This window comes from Girardinichthys multiradiatus, chromosome 22, assembly GCF_021462225.1.
Source record: "Girardinichthys multiradiatus isolate DD_20200921_A chromosome 22, DD_fGirMul_XY1, whole genome shotgun sequence".
In the NCBI taxonomy this organism is placed as follows: domain Eukaryota; kingdom Metazoa; phylum Chordata; class Actinopteri; order Cyprinodontiformes; family Goodeidae; genus Girardinichthys; species Girardinichthys multiradiatus.
In genome coordinates, this window is record NC_061814.1 from 14,531,354 (window position 1) to 14,552,004 (window position 20,651).

A 20,651-nucleotide genomic window follows, 5' to 3' on the forward strand; every position below is an offset into this window, starting at 1 on the left:
TAAGTTTTCATTTTTGGAGCAGTATTTGTGTTTGCAAGGCTCTGAATGTATGGAGTGACAGACAGTTGAAGCTCCACGATATGTTGCCAAAAAAGACTCTCTCTCTACTCAGCACCGGACCCGCTGATGGCTGGAGTTACGGCAAGAAATAATAAAAAATAATGAATAGGAAATAAAAACGTAACAAAACACAAATGTTTGTATTAGTGTATATACAAGAATGTCTTATATATGTTTCTTTTATATAAAAAATGAGCCACTGGGATAATTATCTGAAACACAGCACAGGCAGAATTTATAATTTACGGCAGAGAGGAGAGAGGCTGCTGTTTGACCTGATGCGGACAGCTGCTTTCTGCCTGCTCCCTCCTGCAGACGAAGGTTCGCTGAAAGACAGTCAATAAATTTGAAAGCTGATCTGTCCCTTTTCTTTTCTTTCAGCCTTCAGGCATGGTTTATGATTTGTAAATAGTAAAATTATATTTGAGTTTGACCTGCTCCTGCCATTGTGGTCCTTAATATTATTGCAGCTGCTCTTCAGCTTTATTAACGTTTCCCTGTACTACCTGGGCAAAAACCTTCTCATTTCTCCTGGTCCCATGACCAGTCAGTAAACAGCAGTCTGTTCAAGTCACATGTAGTGCCTCCTGCAAGCCGAAGGAGACGCTGTGCTCTGCACCGGGTTAAAAACCCAGGCAACAGCATTGCTAAGCAACAGAGCATAGTTTGGGTAAGATTTCACTATAACGCTCAGTGCTACGGTGGCTTGTTAAGTCCAAAGAGACGGATGTTTTCTCCAGTTGGGTAGGATCGAGGCTGGTTAGTAATCACACCAGAAGTGAAGCGCAACAGAGTTCGTTTGGAAGCGAACTGAGACCACCTCACAAAGTGGGTCTCAGTTTAGTTGTTTGGTCCGCCCTTGAGATTGCTTGGGTGTATTTACACCTGCACAAAACGTCCGGACTAACGGGGAAACGAACTCTGGTCCGTTTAAAGTGGACCAAAACTGGCAGGGGAGAATCCACACTAGGAGGGTGAGAAACATCAGGCATGGCCCTGAACACCAACGAGTCTCCTCCACACAGCCTCCGACTGGCAATTTCATTCCTCTGGGACATGATCATAACCTGTGAGGCCATCTGACACCTGATCATGCTGGGGCCTTTAAAAGAGCGGCTGGAGGAAGCCAATGACAGGAAGTAAACCAAGTACCAAGTTTGCTGGAGATGTGCAGAGTTATAGGCAGAGGTAGAGGCTTTAAAGCATTCTACAAACTCACTGGAGCAGGATGCTGAGTACTTACTGGTCACTCCCTCTGCAGAGTTCTCAGCTGACTGGGCATTGGGGGGATGGCTACAAAAAGAGCCATAAAATTCAAAAGTGAAGCTACAGGGTGGCTTTGGCTGAACAGGGTTGATCCTTGGGTTGCTGCTGGGACACATGTCTGGGCCTGAACAACCCTGTCTGGGTCCACAGGGTGAGGGTGTATGATGCTGAGAGGCCTGAAACACCTGTTGTCTACAGATTGCATCACTAATGATGCGTCCCAGTGCATCCATGAGACGTTTCTTACCAAGTCTAACAAACCTTCTTTGCAGAACAGCTGTTTTTCTTACAGATAATGAGTTACACAGAAATGTAATATTATATGACTTCTGAAGTCAAGTGGTTGTACTGGGTTATTTATTTAGGTCCATCAGATTAAATGGGGACTGAACACAAAAGCATTTCACAATCTTCTGATGTTTATTTGTTAAAAATGTCAAAAACCACATTTTCTTTTCGTTCCATTTCACAAACATGCAATACTCTGTATTGGTATATTGTGGATGTGAAAATGTGTAAACAGAAAGAGAAGACAAAACAAGACATGATTAGTGTCAGCATGATTTTGTTTTATACAAAACAGAAAGTGGCACTAGCTTTAACTAATGAAGGAGGGGTTTGGGACTGAAAGTGAGTTCAAAATAAAAGCATATGGGAGGTGAGAATAGTTGATTTAACAGATACTTGTTGACACAAACCATTTCAATCAATATCAATGGCTTTTACAAATAAAAAATAATTTCTGTATTGTTGTATTTTTTACAATATTAAATTGCAACTAACTTCAGCTGTCCATAATTCAAAATATTGTTAGAAGTCTTTTCTGAGCCACACTTGAGAGTTTTGAACCCAACATCATTTTTCATTATCATTGCACCTGCGTTCATCTCACCTGCCACCTCCCAGGAAGAGCAGGCCAAGAGCCATGTGATGAGCCATGTGAAAGCCGTAGTTCATCTCCCCGCCGGTTCTCTTGTGAAAGAAGCGACAGAGCTGCAGCACCTTCAGGTTCCCCGTGCCAGCCATTACCATAGACATCGCCAGCAGAATCATTGACAGGCAGGTTTGTAGGTTATAATAACCCATCTGCTGAGGGGGACCAGCATGCAAGTGGAAGCAAAACAGAGAAAAAGAAACATATGTGTACTTTTCATGACTGTGGGAAGCTAGAAACCAGTAGAGATGATTCAAAGGAAAACATAAATAAACACGCACAGCACCAACAGCCGCTGTACCCGCAAAGGACATCATCTTCATGAAGGTCCTGGCAAACTCATAGAGGCAGTCGAAGGCATCTGAATTGGCAGAGCCAGCAAAGCGTAAACCTAAGGCCATGCACGCCCCTGCTGTGATGTAGTCTTGGGCTTGACTGAGACAAACAAAACACATTTAAGAATTACTCATCTTAAAAACATTTAATATGATATAAAAAACAAAAACAACATGAGTCCCCGTGACCCACTATGGAATAAGCGGTATAGAAGAGGATCAATAAATAAAAAATCATTTATATAAATAGAAAAATAAGCAACAACCAAAAGTGCATGTTAAAGAACATTTAAGCACTAGTCAGTCTGCTCTAAATGCTGAAATAAAGTAACTTAAAGACTTACGCCATCGTGTCCATATTAATGTCTTCAGAGGGGTCGAAATTCCCCCTCATGATCTAAAACAAACCAAACAAATTCCAATGATTTCGTTTTATTGATACTCCAATAAAACATAAGCATTTGATACTAGCCTGTTTTAAACATTTATAATGGATCAGAACTCATGAACATGCTTTGCATTAAGATCATCCCTAATTTCTCTGTTTAGAGTTTAGTGATTGGATGTGACTAAAAAAAATAAATGATTTGGAGATTTTGTTATTTTTTGTAATCAATCACATTTCTAATCAACTAGCAATTTGTAATACAATAAACAGTTTGTCAGTTGACATAAACTTTGGTTGAAGACTGAATCAATAAATATAGAGAAGATTTTTTTTGTGATGATTTATCTTAATTTAGTGGAACCTGGAGTGTTGGGGTTCATCCACCATGCAGATTCAGATGCAGTTAAATTTAAAATGGCAGGTAAACCAGCAGCTTTACACTCCACAATCTTCTAAATCATGCAACTATGCTAGAAAAACATTTATTTATTTTACAGAGCTGAGTTTCTGTCATTTAGCTCTATGTTCTGAAGCTTTCAACCTGCCTCTGTGTCCCTCTGCAGAACACTGGACAGTGATGCTACTGCTCTGTCCTCCCATTCCTGACAATACTACATTGTGGCTATATTTTGGTCTTCATATCAAAAGACAAAACAAATCCTTAAAGTTGTTAAATCTTTTTTTTTCCTTCCCCGATCTCTATTAGATGGCCCTGAGAAAAAAAGAACACATGCAAGCCATTTCACTTCATATGCTACATTTTTAACTTCATAGTCACATTTTAGGGGAAATTTGATTGTACATCCTCTACATGCAATATGCCATGTCCATCTAGTTTGAATGCTTCATAATTGCCCAAAAGGCAATAATGTAAACGGAAAAACTTTCTGGATCGAAAGCATGTTGGGACAGCAACACTGACACACGTTTAGCAGCTTTCTTTTATTCTCACCTCATCAGGATGTCTGATTCCACCACACACATTCTCTGGCTTTAGACTTTTAAATGTTGGGGTTCATCCTTAATATTTGCAGTCAGATGTTTTTGTAATCTTTCTTAGGTAATCTGTTATCAATTGCTCTCCGGGCTTTCTGAAGTTCTCAAATGTTTTTCCTTTTGATTTTGTTCAATAACTTTACTGTCCACTCATTTTGAGTCCAGGATCTGACTGTTTTCAGAGGATGTTTTTAGTTAGTTAGGAAACTTAGGACTAAACTATGAATTATTTAGACACGGACGGTTTCTAGACACTGGGAATGAACCAGTTTTCCATCTACAGACAGAAAATACATCAGAGAAGAAATGTTAAACTGGATCACTGGAGGACTCTGTTCTCAATTCTTTAAATCGATGAAAACTTCAATGTGAGACTCGAGATTTTATGCCTTAGCTCACAACAGAAATATCATCTTCAAGTAATAACACGAAGGTGTCTCCACACTCCGCTTTGTACAGTTAATTGTCTTACAGTATATGCTGCGCTTTTATGTTTTCTATTCCCTACATTTTAAATAGTCAAACATACACATCTATCAGAAGCTAACTAATATGATTTTAATACAGCTCTATAACATTACAACAGTAATGCTGCAGCCGGTGCATCTTCTCACCTGGGGTATGTTACTCTTAACCCACTCTGTGTTAGGCAGGATTTCGTCCCACATGATAATGCACCGTGCAAGAGTCTGTTAGAGAGGCAAGGGGAAGAGAAGCAAGGATATCAGATTTGGAAGAGGTGGGAAAAATAATATCTCACTCATGAGCGGAGAAACACATGGCTGGCGTCACACTAACCCTCAGCAGCAGAAACTCTGGCTTAATGAAGTCCAGCAGAAACCAAGTGTCTGGAGGTTTCAGCCAATCAGCAATCGACCTAATGAACAGAGCCGGGATGAGAAATGGAGTGTTAATATCCTCCCTCAACACCCTCTCCACCAACAGGCAGACAGTTGGGCAAGCTTTGAAGAAATTAGGAACCCCTTGACCAAATATACAGATGGGAGGTGGAGGAGTCTTCTTGTGTCGTCAGGTTATGATGCTCTCAGGTTCACATGGATAAAAGGTAGCAAAAGTTATACAGATTTAAGTAATCTAAAGATTTAAAGCAGTCCTATATTATTGGCACAAATTTAACAATTTGGTATGTATAAAGCTAGACATGCAAAGATACCCAATTAGATAAGAATTTCAAGTATGTTGCTGTGCAGCGCATCCTTTGCTCTTAGCTACACCCCAAATCCCCTCACTTCTTTCTCATCCAGATGCATTCAAAACATGGAGACATCCTTCAGTAAATGATGCTGACACTGATATCAAAGTCACACAGTAGAGAACAACAAAGACAAGGAGGCACCACATAAAAGTAAGAAGATCTTCAGGAGTCCTGCAACAGTTCTTTAAAAACAGGGCAGTAGTGTGGAGACACAGAAACAGGACTCTATCTACAGAGCAGACCACAAACTTTGATGTACTTGATCATTTAGGTGAGAGATCAACACAAAGTAATACATAATGGTGAAATAAAAGAAAAAACGAATTACAAATAGTGTGCCATGCATTTCTGTTCACCCCCCTTTAATCTGATACCCTTAAATCCAATCCACTGCAGTCATCTGCCATTAAAGGCGGCATAATCAGTGAAGAGAGTCCACCTGTTTGAAATCTGATCTCAGTATGAACCCAGCTGTTCTTTAAAGGTCTCTTTAATAGGCCTTTAACAAGGAACAAACAGCTTAATAAAGACCAAGAAACAAACCTGCATTACTTGCTTTTATTTTACAATCATATGCTCCTTTGTCACATCACGTAAAATCCCAATAAAATACCCTTAAGTTCGTGGTTGTAAAATGATGAAAGGGGAAAAAGTTTATGGGGGAATAAATGCTCCAGCACAAAGTGCTGTGTTATGAATAAAAAAAGGCAGGTGTAAATTCATTATGTGCTTCTATTTTCTTACCTGTTATTGGTCTTAAGGTAGATCATGGCGAGGGCCAATGTGGCCCCTGGACATGTCACGTCTACATTTATTGTGTCACCCTCCTGAGACGACAGTTATTCAAATTAATAAGCAAATGAAATTAGTCTTCATCATAACTTTTTGTTTTGTGATAAAACCTAATTTTTAAAATCACTGGACTATGATATTGTTTTTTTTTCTAGTAATTATGTAACTTGTTTCATTTCTGTGTTTCTGTGTACCTTGATCTGGTAGCTGGGAGACTTGTGTCTCTCCCTGTTAGCCCCGGCCTGAGCTCTCCGATGGCCGCCCACCATGTACTGGTACAGCTGTTCAGGCACGTTAAGGTCTGTCATCCCAATCAGGTTGCTGCCATGCTAGAAAAAAAAACACACACACACACACACATGGGTTGGTAATGAAGAGAGAAGTAATGAAATTATTAGGTGAATCAGCTCATAACAACAAAAACAATTAATTAATTAAAAAGGAAAGGAAGGCAGTTGAAACCTTTAATAGTTAATTTTTTTTAAGAAAATAGCAAAAATAACAAGCAGTAAAAACAAAAAAGAACAATTTAATAGTAAAGAAAAGTGGATGGGGCTGAAGATGGTGAGTTTTCTCTTAAAGAAAGCAGCAGCTATCCAAGAACGTGTTAACAACTAATAAGTGAAACATTTGAGGAAATAAACTGTTTCCCCTAAAAATAATACATTATAAATAAATACAGAAGGACAAATCTATAGAAATACAAATATTACACCCACAATGCATAAACCTACTGTAATAAGAAGATAAGACCTTCTTTGTTAGTACTTGTCACTAAAAATTTCTTTAAAAACAAAATAATTAACAGTGATATGAAAAAACCAAGAAGGAAACCTCCACAAACAAATTTGTTTCTGCAACTATTTGTTTTACAAACTGCGTGTTTCTATTCAGGTGCCTCACCCCAAGACAAACCATGCCAAGTGCGAGTCCAGCAGCGAGTGAATAGGATTCCCTGTCAGTACAGTACTCCATCTCTGGCCCGGGAGGTCGGCCTGTCAAAACACAAAAAACTGTTTCACTGACATATAACCAAAAATCTACAATATCATGACAACAGGGAACAGTACACAACACAGATCAGTTAAAATATCTAAACAAAAAAATGGTTGGATGAATGAATGAATGAAAAATTGTAGATAATTCTATAAGACTTGTTATATGAGTATATAGAATAAAAATGTAGGACTTTATGAGGTGGCACCTTACTGAGAACCTTCTCAAGCCTAACTTCACTAGAAAACCGTTTTCTCGAACCAGAACATCACAAAGAGATAGGTTTCATTATGAGATTCATACAGCAAAACAGATATGCTGAAGGTTCTTCACCTAGAAAGAAAAAAACATGTGAGCTTAGAATGACGAATCAGGCACCTTGTATAGAACATGTCCTCGCATCTCAAATTAAAAGAAACAGTCTTATTTACCACAGAAATAATTGTGTCCAGTTTGTTATTCACACATTCCTCCCACTCATCTTGCAGTTTTTTGATGATGTATGAGGTTAACACAGGTTTGAGATTCGAGGCTGGGATTTTACACGTGGTGTGTTTAGCATTAAGGGTTCTAATAGCAGCACTTTCTGCTCTCTCATTTCCAAAAAGGTCAATATGTCAAAGATTACAACAGAAGACAATACTTAAACTTTGACTCTCTGAAAGCTCTAGTTTTTCTAGAGTGGTTAAAAGAAAAAAAAAAAAATCATAGGATTATCAGTCTTTACAAACCAACTTGAATTTTGTGAACATTCAAAACCATAAGTTCTGCTAAACAATGCTCCGATAGAAGAGAGAGAAATAAAACATTGACAATGCTGATTAGTGCTTGTAATTTTAATTAGGTGATCCAGAACATTTTGTAAACATTAGGCTTGAATAAAGTTTTATCTCTGTTTATTAAAGAGCTCCCCCCATCTGTTTGTTAACTGCTACCGTTTCCTGCTGGGCGGCACAAAATTGTGACGGAAAGTGACGTCAAAGTCACGACTAATGCGCCTTGGTCGTTCATACTAGAGTCACATTCCAAAAGATCAGACACGAGTCGGATTCAGGACCACATATGAATGTGGCTCAAAAGTGACTTGAAAATGTCAGATACTGGCCCCATCTGAGCAATTACACTTGTCCTAAAAAAATTTGATTTGCAATGTGAACAGGGCCTTAGACTCTTGTAACCCACTTTTCACATGTCTTAATAAAAAATAAAAATAAAACTGTTGATCGCCTTCAGTTATTCCAAATCTCTTCAGGAAGACTCTTAAAGAGAAGGGCTAACATCACTCCTGTTTTAATTTCTTTGAACCGCTCACATGTTCATTTTAGAATCCGTACTTTAACTTTCAGGGCTCTGCATGGTCAAGTTTCTTCCTATATACTCCAACTAAAGCCCTCAAGTCCTCAAACCAAGGACCAGGTATAAAACTCGAGAGGATCGCTCTTTCCAGACTTTGGCACCTCGACTGGAGAAGTAGCTTCTTTGTTTTGTTTTTTTTACATCGTTTTCAGAGTCTGGACTCATTCAAAAAGCAGCTGAAGACATTTTTATTCAAACACGACGTTCCTTTAAGATCTATTTGAATATTATTGCAAATGTTTTAAACAATTTGTATCATTTAGTTTACTCTTTGTCTTTTGTATCATGTTTTAATGTGTTTATTGTTTTTGTCAAGCACTTTACTTATTCCATAACGTACAGAAACGTTCCCTGCAGTCTGAGTGTTGGCTACTCTGCAATAACTTCAGCCATTTTAACATTTAATTTTTAACTACATATACTTACAATATATTTGATGTAATTCTGTCTGCTTATAATTCCTTTAAGAATTTTTCCAACTATAAGGCATAAAACACAAAAATAAATTGTGCCTCGCAAAAAAAAATGGATTTTCTAATTGCATTTTACAGAAAATTTTAAAAAGACCTCACCTCAGTTTCCTCATTGTTTCAAGATTGTATATCCCATAGGTTAGGCATATTTTTCCTCCAAAAAAAAAAGTATAAATTTTTGATAATTATAAGTTTTAAATCTTTACAGAGTTGATAAAGGTTTAAAACAGTAATTTTGTTATCTATTTCTCGTTTAAAGAAAACAACACAGACCTATCTCAGACAGCAAGACCTCAGCGTTGTGTCTGTGTCCGGTTCCCTGGTACACCAGCCCAACACCAATGACAGCAGCAACCTGCAGGACAGACAAATGACTTTTGTACGGTTTTTGCGCAAGTTTGTAAAAGCAAATTTTGTGGTCTTTTTAGATCTTAATGAACCCAGAAGGAATATTTATATCTACCTTGCACTCAGTCTCACCTGAACATTGTGTGGCACGTCCAGCTCAGTGGAGGTGGGTGGGAGAAGGGCAGGAATGTGGATACTGAGCAATCGGGTGATTGACATGTCCATGGTGCCCAGTTTAGCAGAAGAAACGCCCAGTAGGAGTCCAATGCTGGTCATCTCATGGCCCTGCCAGAGACGAGGAAACGCAGAGGATGCCAGGATTTTTTTTGTCAGTGGGGTACTTAACTGTTCTCAATAACAAAACAATAAGCCCATTTCCTTTACATTCTCACATGTCGTATACAAAAGTATAACAAAGAAAAGATTGTTGCATTAATGACCAATTTTTTCCCGGCCCTTTAAAGGCAGATACACTGCCTGGCCAAAAAAACAGTCGCCACCTGGATTTAACTAAGCAAATAGGTACGAGCCTTCCATTGGATAATTACTGCATGGGCGATTATGTTTCAGCTAGAAACAAGTTATTTAACCCCAACTGCTGCAATGAGTTGCTTCTTATTTCCTGAACAAACATGTCGAAAGACACATCCCGTGGTCGTGGAAAAGATGTCAGTCTGTTTCAGAAGGGTCAAATCATTGGCATGCATCAAGCAAAGAAAACTTCTAAGGAGATTGCAGAAACTACCAACATTGGGTTAAGAACTGTCCAACGCATTATTAAAAACTGGAAGGATAGTGGGGACTCATCGTCTTCGAGGAAGAAATGTGGCCAGAAAAAAATCCTGAATGATCGTGATCGGCAATCACTTAAAACGTTTGGTGAAATCAAAAAAAAAAAAAAAAAAACAACTAGAACTTCGGGCGATGTTTAATAGTGAAAGTAAGTGAACAACTGTGTAGCCTTAAGAAAACCACTAATTAGTGAGGCTAGCTGGAAAAAAGGCTTCAATTTGCTAGGGAGCATAAAGATTGGACTCTGGAGCAATGGAAGAAGGTCATATGGTCTGATGAGTCCAGATTTACCCTGTTCCAGAGTGATGGGGGCATCAGGGAAAGAAGAGAGGCAGGTGAAGTGATGCACCCATCATGCCTTGTGCCTACTGTACAAGCCTGTGGGGGCAGTGCTATGATCTGGGGTTGCTGCAGTTGGTCAGGTCTGGGTTCAGCAACAGTACAGGTCCTTCTCAAAATATTAGCATATTGTGATAAAGTTCATTATTTTCCATAATGTCATGATGAAAATGTAACATTCATATATTTTAGATTCATTGCACACTAACTGAAATATTTCAGGTCTTTTATTGTCTTAATACGGATGATTTTGGCATACAGCTCATGAAAACCCAAAATTCCTATCTCACAAAATTAGCATATTTCATCCGACCAAAAAAAGAAAAGTGTTTTTAATACAAAAAACGTCAACCTTCAAATAATCATGTACAGTTATGCACTCAATACTTGGTCGGGAATCCTTTTGCGGAAATGACTGCTTCAATGCGGCGTGGCATGGAGGCAATCAGCCTGTGGCACTGCTGAGGTCTTATGGAGGCCCAGGATGCTTCGATAGCGGCCTTTAGCTCATCCAGAGTGTTGGGTCTTGAGTCTCTCAACGTTCTCTTCACAATATCCCACAGATTCTCTATGGGGTTCAGGTCAGGAGAGTTGGCAGGCCAATTGAGCACAGTGATACCATGGTCAGTAAACCATTTACCAGTGGTTTTGGCACTGTGAGCAGGTGCCAGGTCGTGCTGAAAAATGAAATCTTCATCTCCATAAAGCTTTTCAGCAGATGGAAGCATGAAGTGCTCCAAAATCTCCTGATAGCTAGCTGCATTGACCTTGTCCTTGATAAAACACAGTGGACCAACACCAGCAGCTGACACGGCACCCCAGACCATCACTGACTGTGGGTACTTGACACTGGACTTCTGGCATTTTGGCATTTCCTTCTCCCCAGTCTTCCTCCAGACTCTGGCACCTTGATTTCTGAATGACATGCAGAATTTGCTTTCATCCGAAAAAAGTACTTTGGACCACTGAGCAACAGTCCAGTGTTGCTTCTCTGTAGCCCAGGTCAGGCGCTTCTGCCGCTGTTTCTGGTTCAAAAGTGGCTTGACCTGGGGAATGCGGCACCTGTAGCCCATTTCCTGCACACGCCTGTGCACGGTGGCTCTGGATGTTTCTACTCCAGTCTCAGTCCACTGCTTCCGCAGGTCCCCCAAGGTCTGGAATCGGCCCTTCTCCACAATCTTCCCCAGGGTCCGGTCACCTCTTCTCGTTGTGCAGCGTTTTCTGCCACACTTTTTCCTTCCCACAGACTTCCCACTGAGGTGCCTTGATACAGCACTCTGGGAACAGCCTATTCGTTCAGAAATGTCTTTCTGTGTCTTACCCTCTTGCTTGAGGGTGTCAATAGTGGCCTTCTGGACAGCAGTCAGGTCGGCAGTCTTACCCGTGATTGGGGTTTTGAGTGATGAACCAGGCTGGGAGTTTTAAAGGCCTCAGGAATCTTTTGCAGGTGTTTAGAGTTAACTCGTTGATTCAGATGATTAGGTTCATAGCTCGTTTAGAGACCCTTTTAATGATATGCTAATTTTGTGAGATAGGAATTTTGGGTTTTCATGAGCTGTATGCCAAAATCATCCGTATTAAGACAATAAAAGACCTGAAATATTTCAGTTAGTGTGCAATGAATCTAAAATATATGAATGTTACATTTTCATCATGACATTATGGAAAATAATGAACTTTATCACAATATGCTAATATTTTGAGAAGGACCTGTATGTGTTCAAAGAATGAGGTCAGCTGACTACCTGAATATACTGAACGACCAGGTTATTCCATCAATGGATTTTTTCTTACCTGATGGTACGGGCATATTCCAAGATGACAATGCCAGGATTCATCGAGTTAGAATTGTGAAAGAGTAGTTCAGGGAGCATGAGACATCATTCTCACACATGGATCAGCCACCAGAGTCCAGATCTTAACCCCATTGAGAATCTTTGAGGTGTGCTGGAGAAGGCTTTGTGTAGCGGTCAGACTCTACCATCATCAATGTAAGATATTGGTGAAAAATTTATGTAACACTGGGTGGAAATAAATCTTCTGACATTGCCGAAGCTTAATGAAACAATGCCACAGCGAATGTGTGCTGTAATCAAAACTAAAGGCGGTCTTACGAATTATTAGAGTGCGTGACCTTTTTTGTTGGTGGTAACTTTTTTTTTGGCATGGCAGTGTATTTCTACAGTGGGAATGATTTACATTGGTACCAGCAAAACAGAAACTGGGGAGAAGGAAATATTAAAGGAATAGAAGAATGAAGGACAAGGATAGAATGGTGGCAGGACACAAGGAAAAAGGAAAGAATGAAGGAGGGGTGTAAGACACAAGGGAGGAAAAAAGGAAAAACACATGGGAGGAAAGAAAGTAAAGGAGGACAAACTGAAGAAAGGAAAGATGGAAGTACATAACGAAGGAAAGAAAGATGGGATGTAGGACACAAAGAAGGTAGAACACAACAATGAAAGGAAAAACAGAAGGAGAGGAAGGACAAGGAATGAAAGAATGATGAAAACAAGGAGGGAAGGAGGCTTGGGAGAAAGGGAAGAAAGGCAGAAAGTAGAAAAGACCATAGGACCTAAGGAAGAGAGGAAGGACACGAATTGAAGGAATGACACAAGGAGAGATGCAAGGAAAAGCACAAGGAAGAGAGGGAGTGGAGAAGGAAGATAATAGGAAAGAGAAAAGAAAGGAAGGACAGAAAGCAAGAAGGAGGGACATAAGTAAGGGAGAGATGGCAAAATATGGACACAAGGAAGAAAACAAGACAGAGAGAAATACATATTGACAAACTGGAGTAGGGAATAGTCTGGAAATACTTTGCATACATATCCAGACCTGGAAAACACTGAAATCAAACTCAACACCTTTCCAGACAACACAGGAATCCTATGGTTATTAACTTATTAACAGAATCCTGCTGAATGGTGCACAACATGTTGCTAAATATACATGAAGCTCAGTGGATTTGGCCCCAACAGTGAGTTTGGTCTAGAAGAAAATCAATCATCTTCCATGCTGGACGACACAGCCGTACAGATCACAATGACAGCATGCCACAAGTTTGCATTAAATGTTTATTTTGAGCATGGCAAATTTCTGTTCTGTGCCACAAATTAAACACATACATTAGTCAAAATGTTTAATGGTGATTTAAAGGAATTTTTGACTTATGGACTTCACTGCGGTTTTGGTTTTTTACTAATAGTGATAAGATGTCTCCTGGTCAATCATTTAAATGTATTTCTAAGGATAGATGTGCCTTACCTGAATTCTATGAAGGTGCGACGGTTTATGTGGACAGATAATTCATAGTTTCTGAATTACTTAAATTAATCTAAATAGGTTTTACAACTATTAAAGTTCTGGTGTGTAAAATCTACAGCGATTTATGAGGGTGCTTTGCTGACTTCATGTCTGTAAAATGCAGTTGGAGCCTGGGGGATTAACAATCAACTTGATTGAGCACAAAACTCGAAATTCTCTTTAAAACCACAGCCAAGCGCAATTTTAACAAACTGTTGGTTTGCATATCAGTGTATTTTGTCTCCTACAGCGAAAGCTGAAACCAAAAGAAAACCACCACCTACGAGCACGCTTTGCTGTCAACCATGTTCACAACTTTCATTCACACTGCTGGATGTTAAGCTGAGTTGAGTTGTCAATTTCCATCTTTGTGAATAAATAAAAGGATATTGTGAACCTCCTCGTTGGTCTAATATGATTTACAGTTTGGTTTACTACAAAATGTGAATCCTTTATTGCTGTTAATCGATACTGAAAGGTATTTAACTACTGCATGAAGATGCATTTAGACCATCAATATCATATGGATGCAAAGTCAGCAATATACCCTTGATGGAACAAAAAGATTGGTTTTAATTTAAATATGACCTGAAAGCCAAAGAGCACCTTGCAGCTTGCAATGAGAACTGACTGAAAAGTTGCATGTGCATTTTTTAGTATAGTCAAATCTTTGAAAGGACCTTCTTTCATTGCATATTTACATAAATGAGTCACAGGGGCGGCACATTAACAATTACTAACTATAACCTAATTTCATGTTCTGAATCAACATGAAATGAATCCTAACTGCTGAATGGATACCTGGCTTCATTGCTGCAGTGGCTCCTATTTGTCTACGTGCAGACTTTTTTAATTAAGCAAAAATAAGATTTAGTTTGCAGCATCCTGTTTTTCTCCCCTGAAAGTGGGAAAGGCTCGTCTTATTTCTAATTTCTCAGAAGCCAGAGTTTCACTTTGACTGGCTGCCGGGCTTTGATGCAAGTTTACAGTTCTCAAACATGCTCCTCTAAAGACAGATGCATATGTTGTTACGTGAGTGCAACTAAATTAAAGCATAGGGGAGCATCATCTTTGTGACTGCCATTTGCTGAGTACTGTAAGTTATTATTGGAACAGTAATTTAAAGCAACCACTAGAATAGATTGAGATTTAAGGCAGAGGATATTCATCAGTATCAACATAAATCTTTCAATCTGTGCATGTTTTTAGGATTTAGGGCTTTAGCAACAAAACAGAAAATGTTAAAACGATTTTTGTGCAAACCTTGGTGAGGTAGTCATGTATGTTGAGCGTGGCCAACTTGGTGAGGTGTCCGTTGAGGCCGAGGGCCATTAGAAAGCCTGCATACTCATTAGCCAGCTCAGGGCTCTTTGGCTTGTTGTATGCAATCCAAGCCGAGTCCACCTTAAGAGGAGGAAAAAAACATGATCTGTTTTATTTGTAAAAGAAAGCTTTGGTTTATTGATAAGTAGTAAGAACATGAACATTTTAAAGAGGAAGACCAAATCTAAACCCCATTTCTTAGAGATACCCACACACAAATACGGGCTGATAAATACATCACTTCTCAGTGATTCCTTGCAAGTAAACATATGTGACTTAAAATGCCTGTTTTTGTCATGTAAACAGTGACCAATCCAGCAGCAGACGTCTGCTGTCATTACGCTTATGCTTGTTTAGGAAGTACAAAAATATAATGTCAAATACAACAAAGCAGACCCCACAGTGGTATTTGTTCTTGTGACAAACTACCCCACTTTAAGTGTTATTTTTCTTGTTGAGAGGAATTGACCCTTTTATTAAACAAAACATGGGTGTGCATTAAACTTCACCTTGGGAGTTTTAGTTGTTTAGCTGAAGCCAGATTTAGGGTGACAACGTACCTGTTACTCTCAGCTTCAACATAGAAATCTAATGAAGGCTCCCTATGATCTCTGCAGTGTGAAAGCTTGCAAGTTGCTTTGAGCTATCAGCAACATGTCTGCTCATTGGTTAGGTATCAATAAAACAAACAAATCACCTGGCTTTAGTTTAGTCAGTTTTCCTTGTAGTCTGTTTATTATTCATACTAAAAGCTAACTTTCATAGTGAAGGGCCAAGTGAAAAGTGACAGGACGTTAGAGGCTACCTCACTGTCCATGCTTGGAAAAATAACCAATACCACACCAGACTTTTCTTTTACCTTATCTGTATAATCTGAAAGAAGCACGAGGAACATTAATTGAAAACGTAAGTGTGACTGAGCTAATGCTGTAGCTATAATTCAATTCAGTTTATTCATGCTGCTTTCAATTTGTCTCTGAAGTGGGAGGGCGGATCTTAACCAGAGTTCAGCTTGGCGTGAGTTTAATTGCAAATGTATTATTCAGTGTTTTTACAACACCAAAGCAAAAATCACGTTTTTGGGTAAGCCCAATTATAAGACCTTTCTGGGCAGAGACTCACAAAACCCTAACTACTTTATTCAACTATGAAGTACCTTTAAAATTTGTATTTTTATTTTTGGGGAACTGTGATTTCCTGTCCAGATATGTGGATACGTATTTATTGGCCATCTTGACTTCTGCCTGTAGAAAAGCATTTATGACACAGTGGCTGCTCTCCAGGACTCCCACATTCTCAGATTGGATAGATATTGTAAACGAGATATATATAATGGAAGCAATTACCTTTCCCATCCGTCCTAAGTATATTTATTAGCCTGTGTGTTATATGGGTTAGATATGTAAAGACCTAACGACCAGACTTTATAGAAGTCATAAATTAATAATCCCTCTTGCAGGTTTCTTCTTCTTTTCTTTGCCTCTGTCCTCTCCCTTAATGTCCCAAACAATATAGTTAACTTTCATATTTTGCAATGACGACGTTAATCTCTAACTAACTGTTCCAAGTTTGAATTTACTTTGTTTAAAAAAAAAAAAAAGAAAGTGAATGAATGGATTGCATTCATTCGCAATCCATTCGAAAAAATAAAGAATAAAAATCATACAAGCAATGAAAGCCAACATGTTTCTCCACTAAATGAACATATAAGAAAGCAGAAGAGCAAATACATAGTTTATACCTGCAACTTTCACTAGGGTTTTATATGCAGCCACATTGAATGACGGACCTGGGACAGCCTAGAAATCTCTGACTTACCAAGTCTGATTTTCAGCTTCAGGGGAATTCTTGTTGTATTTCTGATTGGAAAAATATTACTTCTGAGTACAAAGAGAGCACTCCATCACACAGCACCAACTCACAACAAATATTTTCTCAAGGCACTTTCCAAGATAAGCAGTTCCTACTCATAGGTTCATTTCAATCTAATCTCTTCATGTTCTGTTCAAAACTTTTTATAACCTCCAAGAATCCTTCAAATACATATCGTGCTTTAAGAGCTTTTAGTGGAGATGCACAAAAAAATTAGCTTGTTCTGCCTTGACCTTTGACCAGGCAGGGCTCCAAAATCTGATCCATTTCTAAACAGTGAACACACTATAACAGTGGTGCCCAAACCTTATCATGTGGGCCAAAAAGTCGAAAGTACTCGTGAGTCACAAATAAAAGTAAAAACGCAAAACGTTTGTCAATCTTTTTCACCTGCTATATTTTAATATTTTAGTTAAATTAATAAAGTACTAAGACTTTCTTAGAAAGGGAAGTATAAATCATTGTAGATCAAAAATTTTAAAAAGGCCTTTGCACATAAAATAATGGCATCCAGTTTGCAAATTAGTTTGGGATAAAAAAAAATAAAATAAAACAATGTTGTCTATTTTCAGTCTTAAAACAGAATCTGGGTAACTCCTTAACTTGGTGTATTTAGCAACGTTTATAAAATTTATTAAAAACAGATTTAGATGCACCAAAGTCTGCTCTGAAACTAAAGACAATGTAAAAAGAATGATTATAAATACTTTGTGTTGTACCTAACATTTTCCATTCTAAGAAAAGTTCAGCTTGTGGCTGAGACATTGGGCCTAGTTAAAAATCATCAAACACCTGTGAAAACCTAGACTCACCTGTGAAGCAGGGGTTATTTTAAGCCCTGCTGCAACTCCATTATGGAAACTGGGCCAATTGGTCATATTGGGAGGAACATCGATGTTCCCACTGTTGAGATCTACCATGGTATTTCTGGGAGGAGCACGGCCTGGAGAGGAGAAACAGAAAGCAGACAACATCGCAAAATAAAAATAAAAAACTTAATGAAATAGCAATACTCCTTAATCTTTTCAAGGAAGAACAAGTACTTATTATTGTCCGGACAATAATTAATCAACCCGTCCTATTATTTTGTTCCTATTTCTAAGCTTTCCTGTTGAGAAAATTCCAAATAAATAAATCGCATTTTTTGCATGGTGCAAACGCTAAAGTAAAAACATTCACGCACCAGTATCAGCATAATACCTGTAAGGTTGAGTTTTGGAACAGGCAAAGGTTCAGTCGGTACAGGATGATAGGAAAAGAGCGTGAAGAGGCCTCTGCCAACTGGAAGAGCCATCGTCCTCTGGCACAACTGCAAAAGTCTTAGATAGAACAAAGAGAAAAAGACCACAAGAAATTTAAAATGTAGAAAAACCACATAAAAAGACAATAACATGGATCAAAGTAAATTGAAATATTCTTAGAACTGTAAATGAGTTGAGAAACCAAAACGTGTTTACCAATTATATCAACACATTTATACGTTTTGCCTACTTGTTTTCTTTCTCCTCTATGTACTCGTGGTCTGAAACTTCTGGTAGCTGGACAACACTGACCCGGACCGGCCTAGAGCTCTGGAGTAGCCTTCTGACTTCCTGAACTCTTAAATCCTGACTCCAGATCAGTCCTGTAACCTAAGAAAGAGAAGAAAAAGATAAAGATTTTATCTTAAGAACCCAAAAGTTGAAGATAATCTTTAGAGAAATTAGAACAAGCATTTGCAAGTACATGTGTATGTAAGTTGGAAAAAAACTTCTCTAAGGGCCAAAATATTTCAGTCAAAAAACAAATTTAAATAAATAACCAAAATCTAGTTACCTCATGAATTATGTCCGACATCCCATCTTCCTCCTCATCCACCTCTGTGGATGAAGGAGGGACCAAGGAGAATCCTGATCCTACAGACTGAAAACACTCAAATATTAAAAACACATGTTCCTGCAAAGACAGATGAAAAGGTTAAACAAATTGTATAATCCAATGAATGTTAAAACACCACCACCAATATTAGTATATCTACACCAAATTATACCAATTGCTTTCAGGTATTGGGATAATTAGGAGGTTTTCCACTTCAGAGCCAGTTTGGTTGTATTTAGATTTTTCTTCCCCTTTAGCATCATTAACTAGTAGTATGCTAATAGGTGACAAATTGTGGTCTCCAATCTTTCTTCCAAACACATTAAAACCCACACAATGTCCTGGTTAGCATGATTGTGGTAGTTATAAAGTCTTCAAAAGGTACATTCAACGAAAGAATTTTGTGGTCATCTATAGTATTTTAAGCAAATGAAATTATGAAAGCAAAACTTGATTCTACTATGGATGGCTGCATAAAACAAAGTCTTCATCTTGATTTAACTCTTACAAAAAAAACTCTACTCACAGCTTTGCTTTTTGCCAGGGTCATTTTGTGAGCTTGTTTGGTCAGGTCTTGTCGACCAATCAGCAGACAGACTTCCTCTGGCCAATCGGAGGACGGCTGCTCGCGACATTTATAAATTGCTTCTCTGATGGGCAAAGCCACTCCAAAGGGAACCGACTCCAAGTCCTTCAAGGTGAAGCCTACAATGGTGGAAAGGCAGGGATGGATGATTTGGTTATTTAGAGATTAAAAGCAATCATAAAGACAGATTATGCTTTTTAAAACATGGAACAACTGCTGTTTATTTGTAAACAAAAGCTGTTAAAATAGTGTTAAACCCTTTCCACAAAATGGAAGTTTTAGTTAACAGTCCATACCCACAAACAGAGAAACTCACACCCCACTTTTAACACTGAGAATGAGTCCTTCAAATCAAGTCAAAAACCTGGCCATTATATTTAATGTAAGTTTAAATTTCACAAATTGCATTAACCCAACCCTAACAGGTCACATGTTTTCTCCTCAGTAACCACTTTAGAGGGAAATTAATTAGATCTGGTTAATAATTTAATAATGATTCCCTCACTTTTAAACCACATATTGAAAACCTTGTGAAAAAGATGAAACAGAAACTTAATTCAATTTAAAAATACTTTATTAATCCCAAAGGGAAATTGAATGTTGTTGAAAATCATTATGAAAGTTTCTTCAAAGAGCCGTTGTAGATGCTGATGGCTGTGTGCAGGAAGGATCTCCTGTAGCGCTCCGTCTTGCAGCAGATCTGAAGAAGCCTCTGACTGAAGACACTTTGTTGTTGTAGGACAGTCTCATGAAGAGGATGCTCAGGGTTCTCCATAATGTTCTTCATTTTATGAAGAATCCTTATTTGCACAATGATCTCCAGAGTTCCAGAGGAGTCCCCAGAACAGAGCCAGGCTTCTTTATCAGCTTGTTGAGCTTTTGTAAGTCCCTGGCTCTGATGCTGCTTCCCCAGCAGATGATGGCAGGTAACGTAAGGTAACATACGTAACCCTGGTTCTCTAACAGCATGAGTGAGGTATCACACTATAGGTACGCTCCCCTGGAAAGCCCTCAGAAACATTTATTCCTTTATACCCGCCACAACTGGTTGGCAGCTGTGACGCTGATGCCTAGGGGAGGGACGTCCTCTGAGCATATATAAGTGAGACACTGCACCACAGTTATCTACCAGAATAATATCTTCCTCGCTGCCAGCAAGAAGGGTGAACTGGTGAGACATTTCACTTATGCTCTCAGAGAACAAGGGTAAGGTATGTAACCTTAAGTTCTCTTCCAAGCATTCGCTTGGTATTTCACTAAGTGGATATGCATACTCTTGTATTGCCTCACAAGCCGTTTCTGAAGCCTACTGTAGGTGACTAAAGAGAAGAGGCTCTGTTGGAAGCAGATGAGCTCAACCCTGCATGTGTGGGTGCAGTGACATTTAAACTGTGGGGGATGAAAAGAAGGTAGTTCAAT

The 20,651-nt window shown here is 38.7% G+C and overlaps 1 protein-coding gene across 2 annotated transcripts in view; it reads right to left on the reverse strand.

Annotated features, from left to right (window-relative positions):
- Positions 1–20,651, reverse strand: part of anapc1 (anaphase promoting complex subunit 1) — a 93,101-nt gene that overhangs the window by 32,103 nt on the left and 40,347 nt on the right. The window contains exons 28-43 of one of the 2 annotated variants that reach the window (XM_047352185.1): positions 19,173–19,351; positions 18,605–18,691; positions 18,281–18,420; positions 17,990–18,108; positions 17,602–17,732; positions 14,858–14,998; positions 9,293–9,445; positions 9,086–9,167; positions 6,891–6,982; positions 6,182–6,316; positions 5,940–6,022; positions 4,778–4,856; positions 4,594–4,668; positions 2,940–2,992; positions 2,542–2,695; positions 2,219–2,412 (exon numbers count right to left, since the gene is read on the reverse strand). In XM_047352185.1, coding sequence (XP_047208141.1) covers positions 2,219–2,412; positions 2,542–2,695; positions 2,940–2,992; positions 4,594–4,668; positions 4,778–4,856; positions 5,940–6,022; positions 6,182–6,316; positions 6,891–6,982; positions 9,086–9,167; positions 9,293–9,445; positions 14,858–14,998; positions 17,602–17,732; positions 17,990–18,108; positions 18,281–18,420; positions 18,605–18,691; positions 19,173–19,351 — 1,897 coding nt within the window. Of the gene's footprint in view, positions 1–2,218; positions 2,416–2,541; positions 2,696–2,939; positions 2,993–4,593; positions 4,669–4,777; positions 4,857–5,939; positions 6,023–6,181; positions 6,317–6,890; positions 6,983–9,085; positions 9,168–9,292; positions 9,446–14,857; positions 14,999–17,601; positions 17,733–17,989; positions 18,109–18,280; positions 18,421–18,604; positions 18,692–19,172; positions 19,352–20,651 lie in introns of both variants that reach the window. The other variant, XM_047352184.1, reaches the window with a different exon arrangement.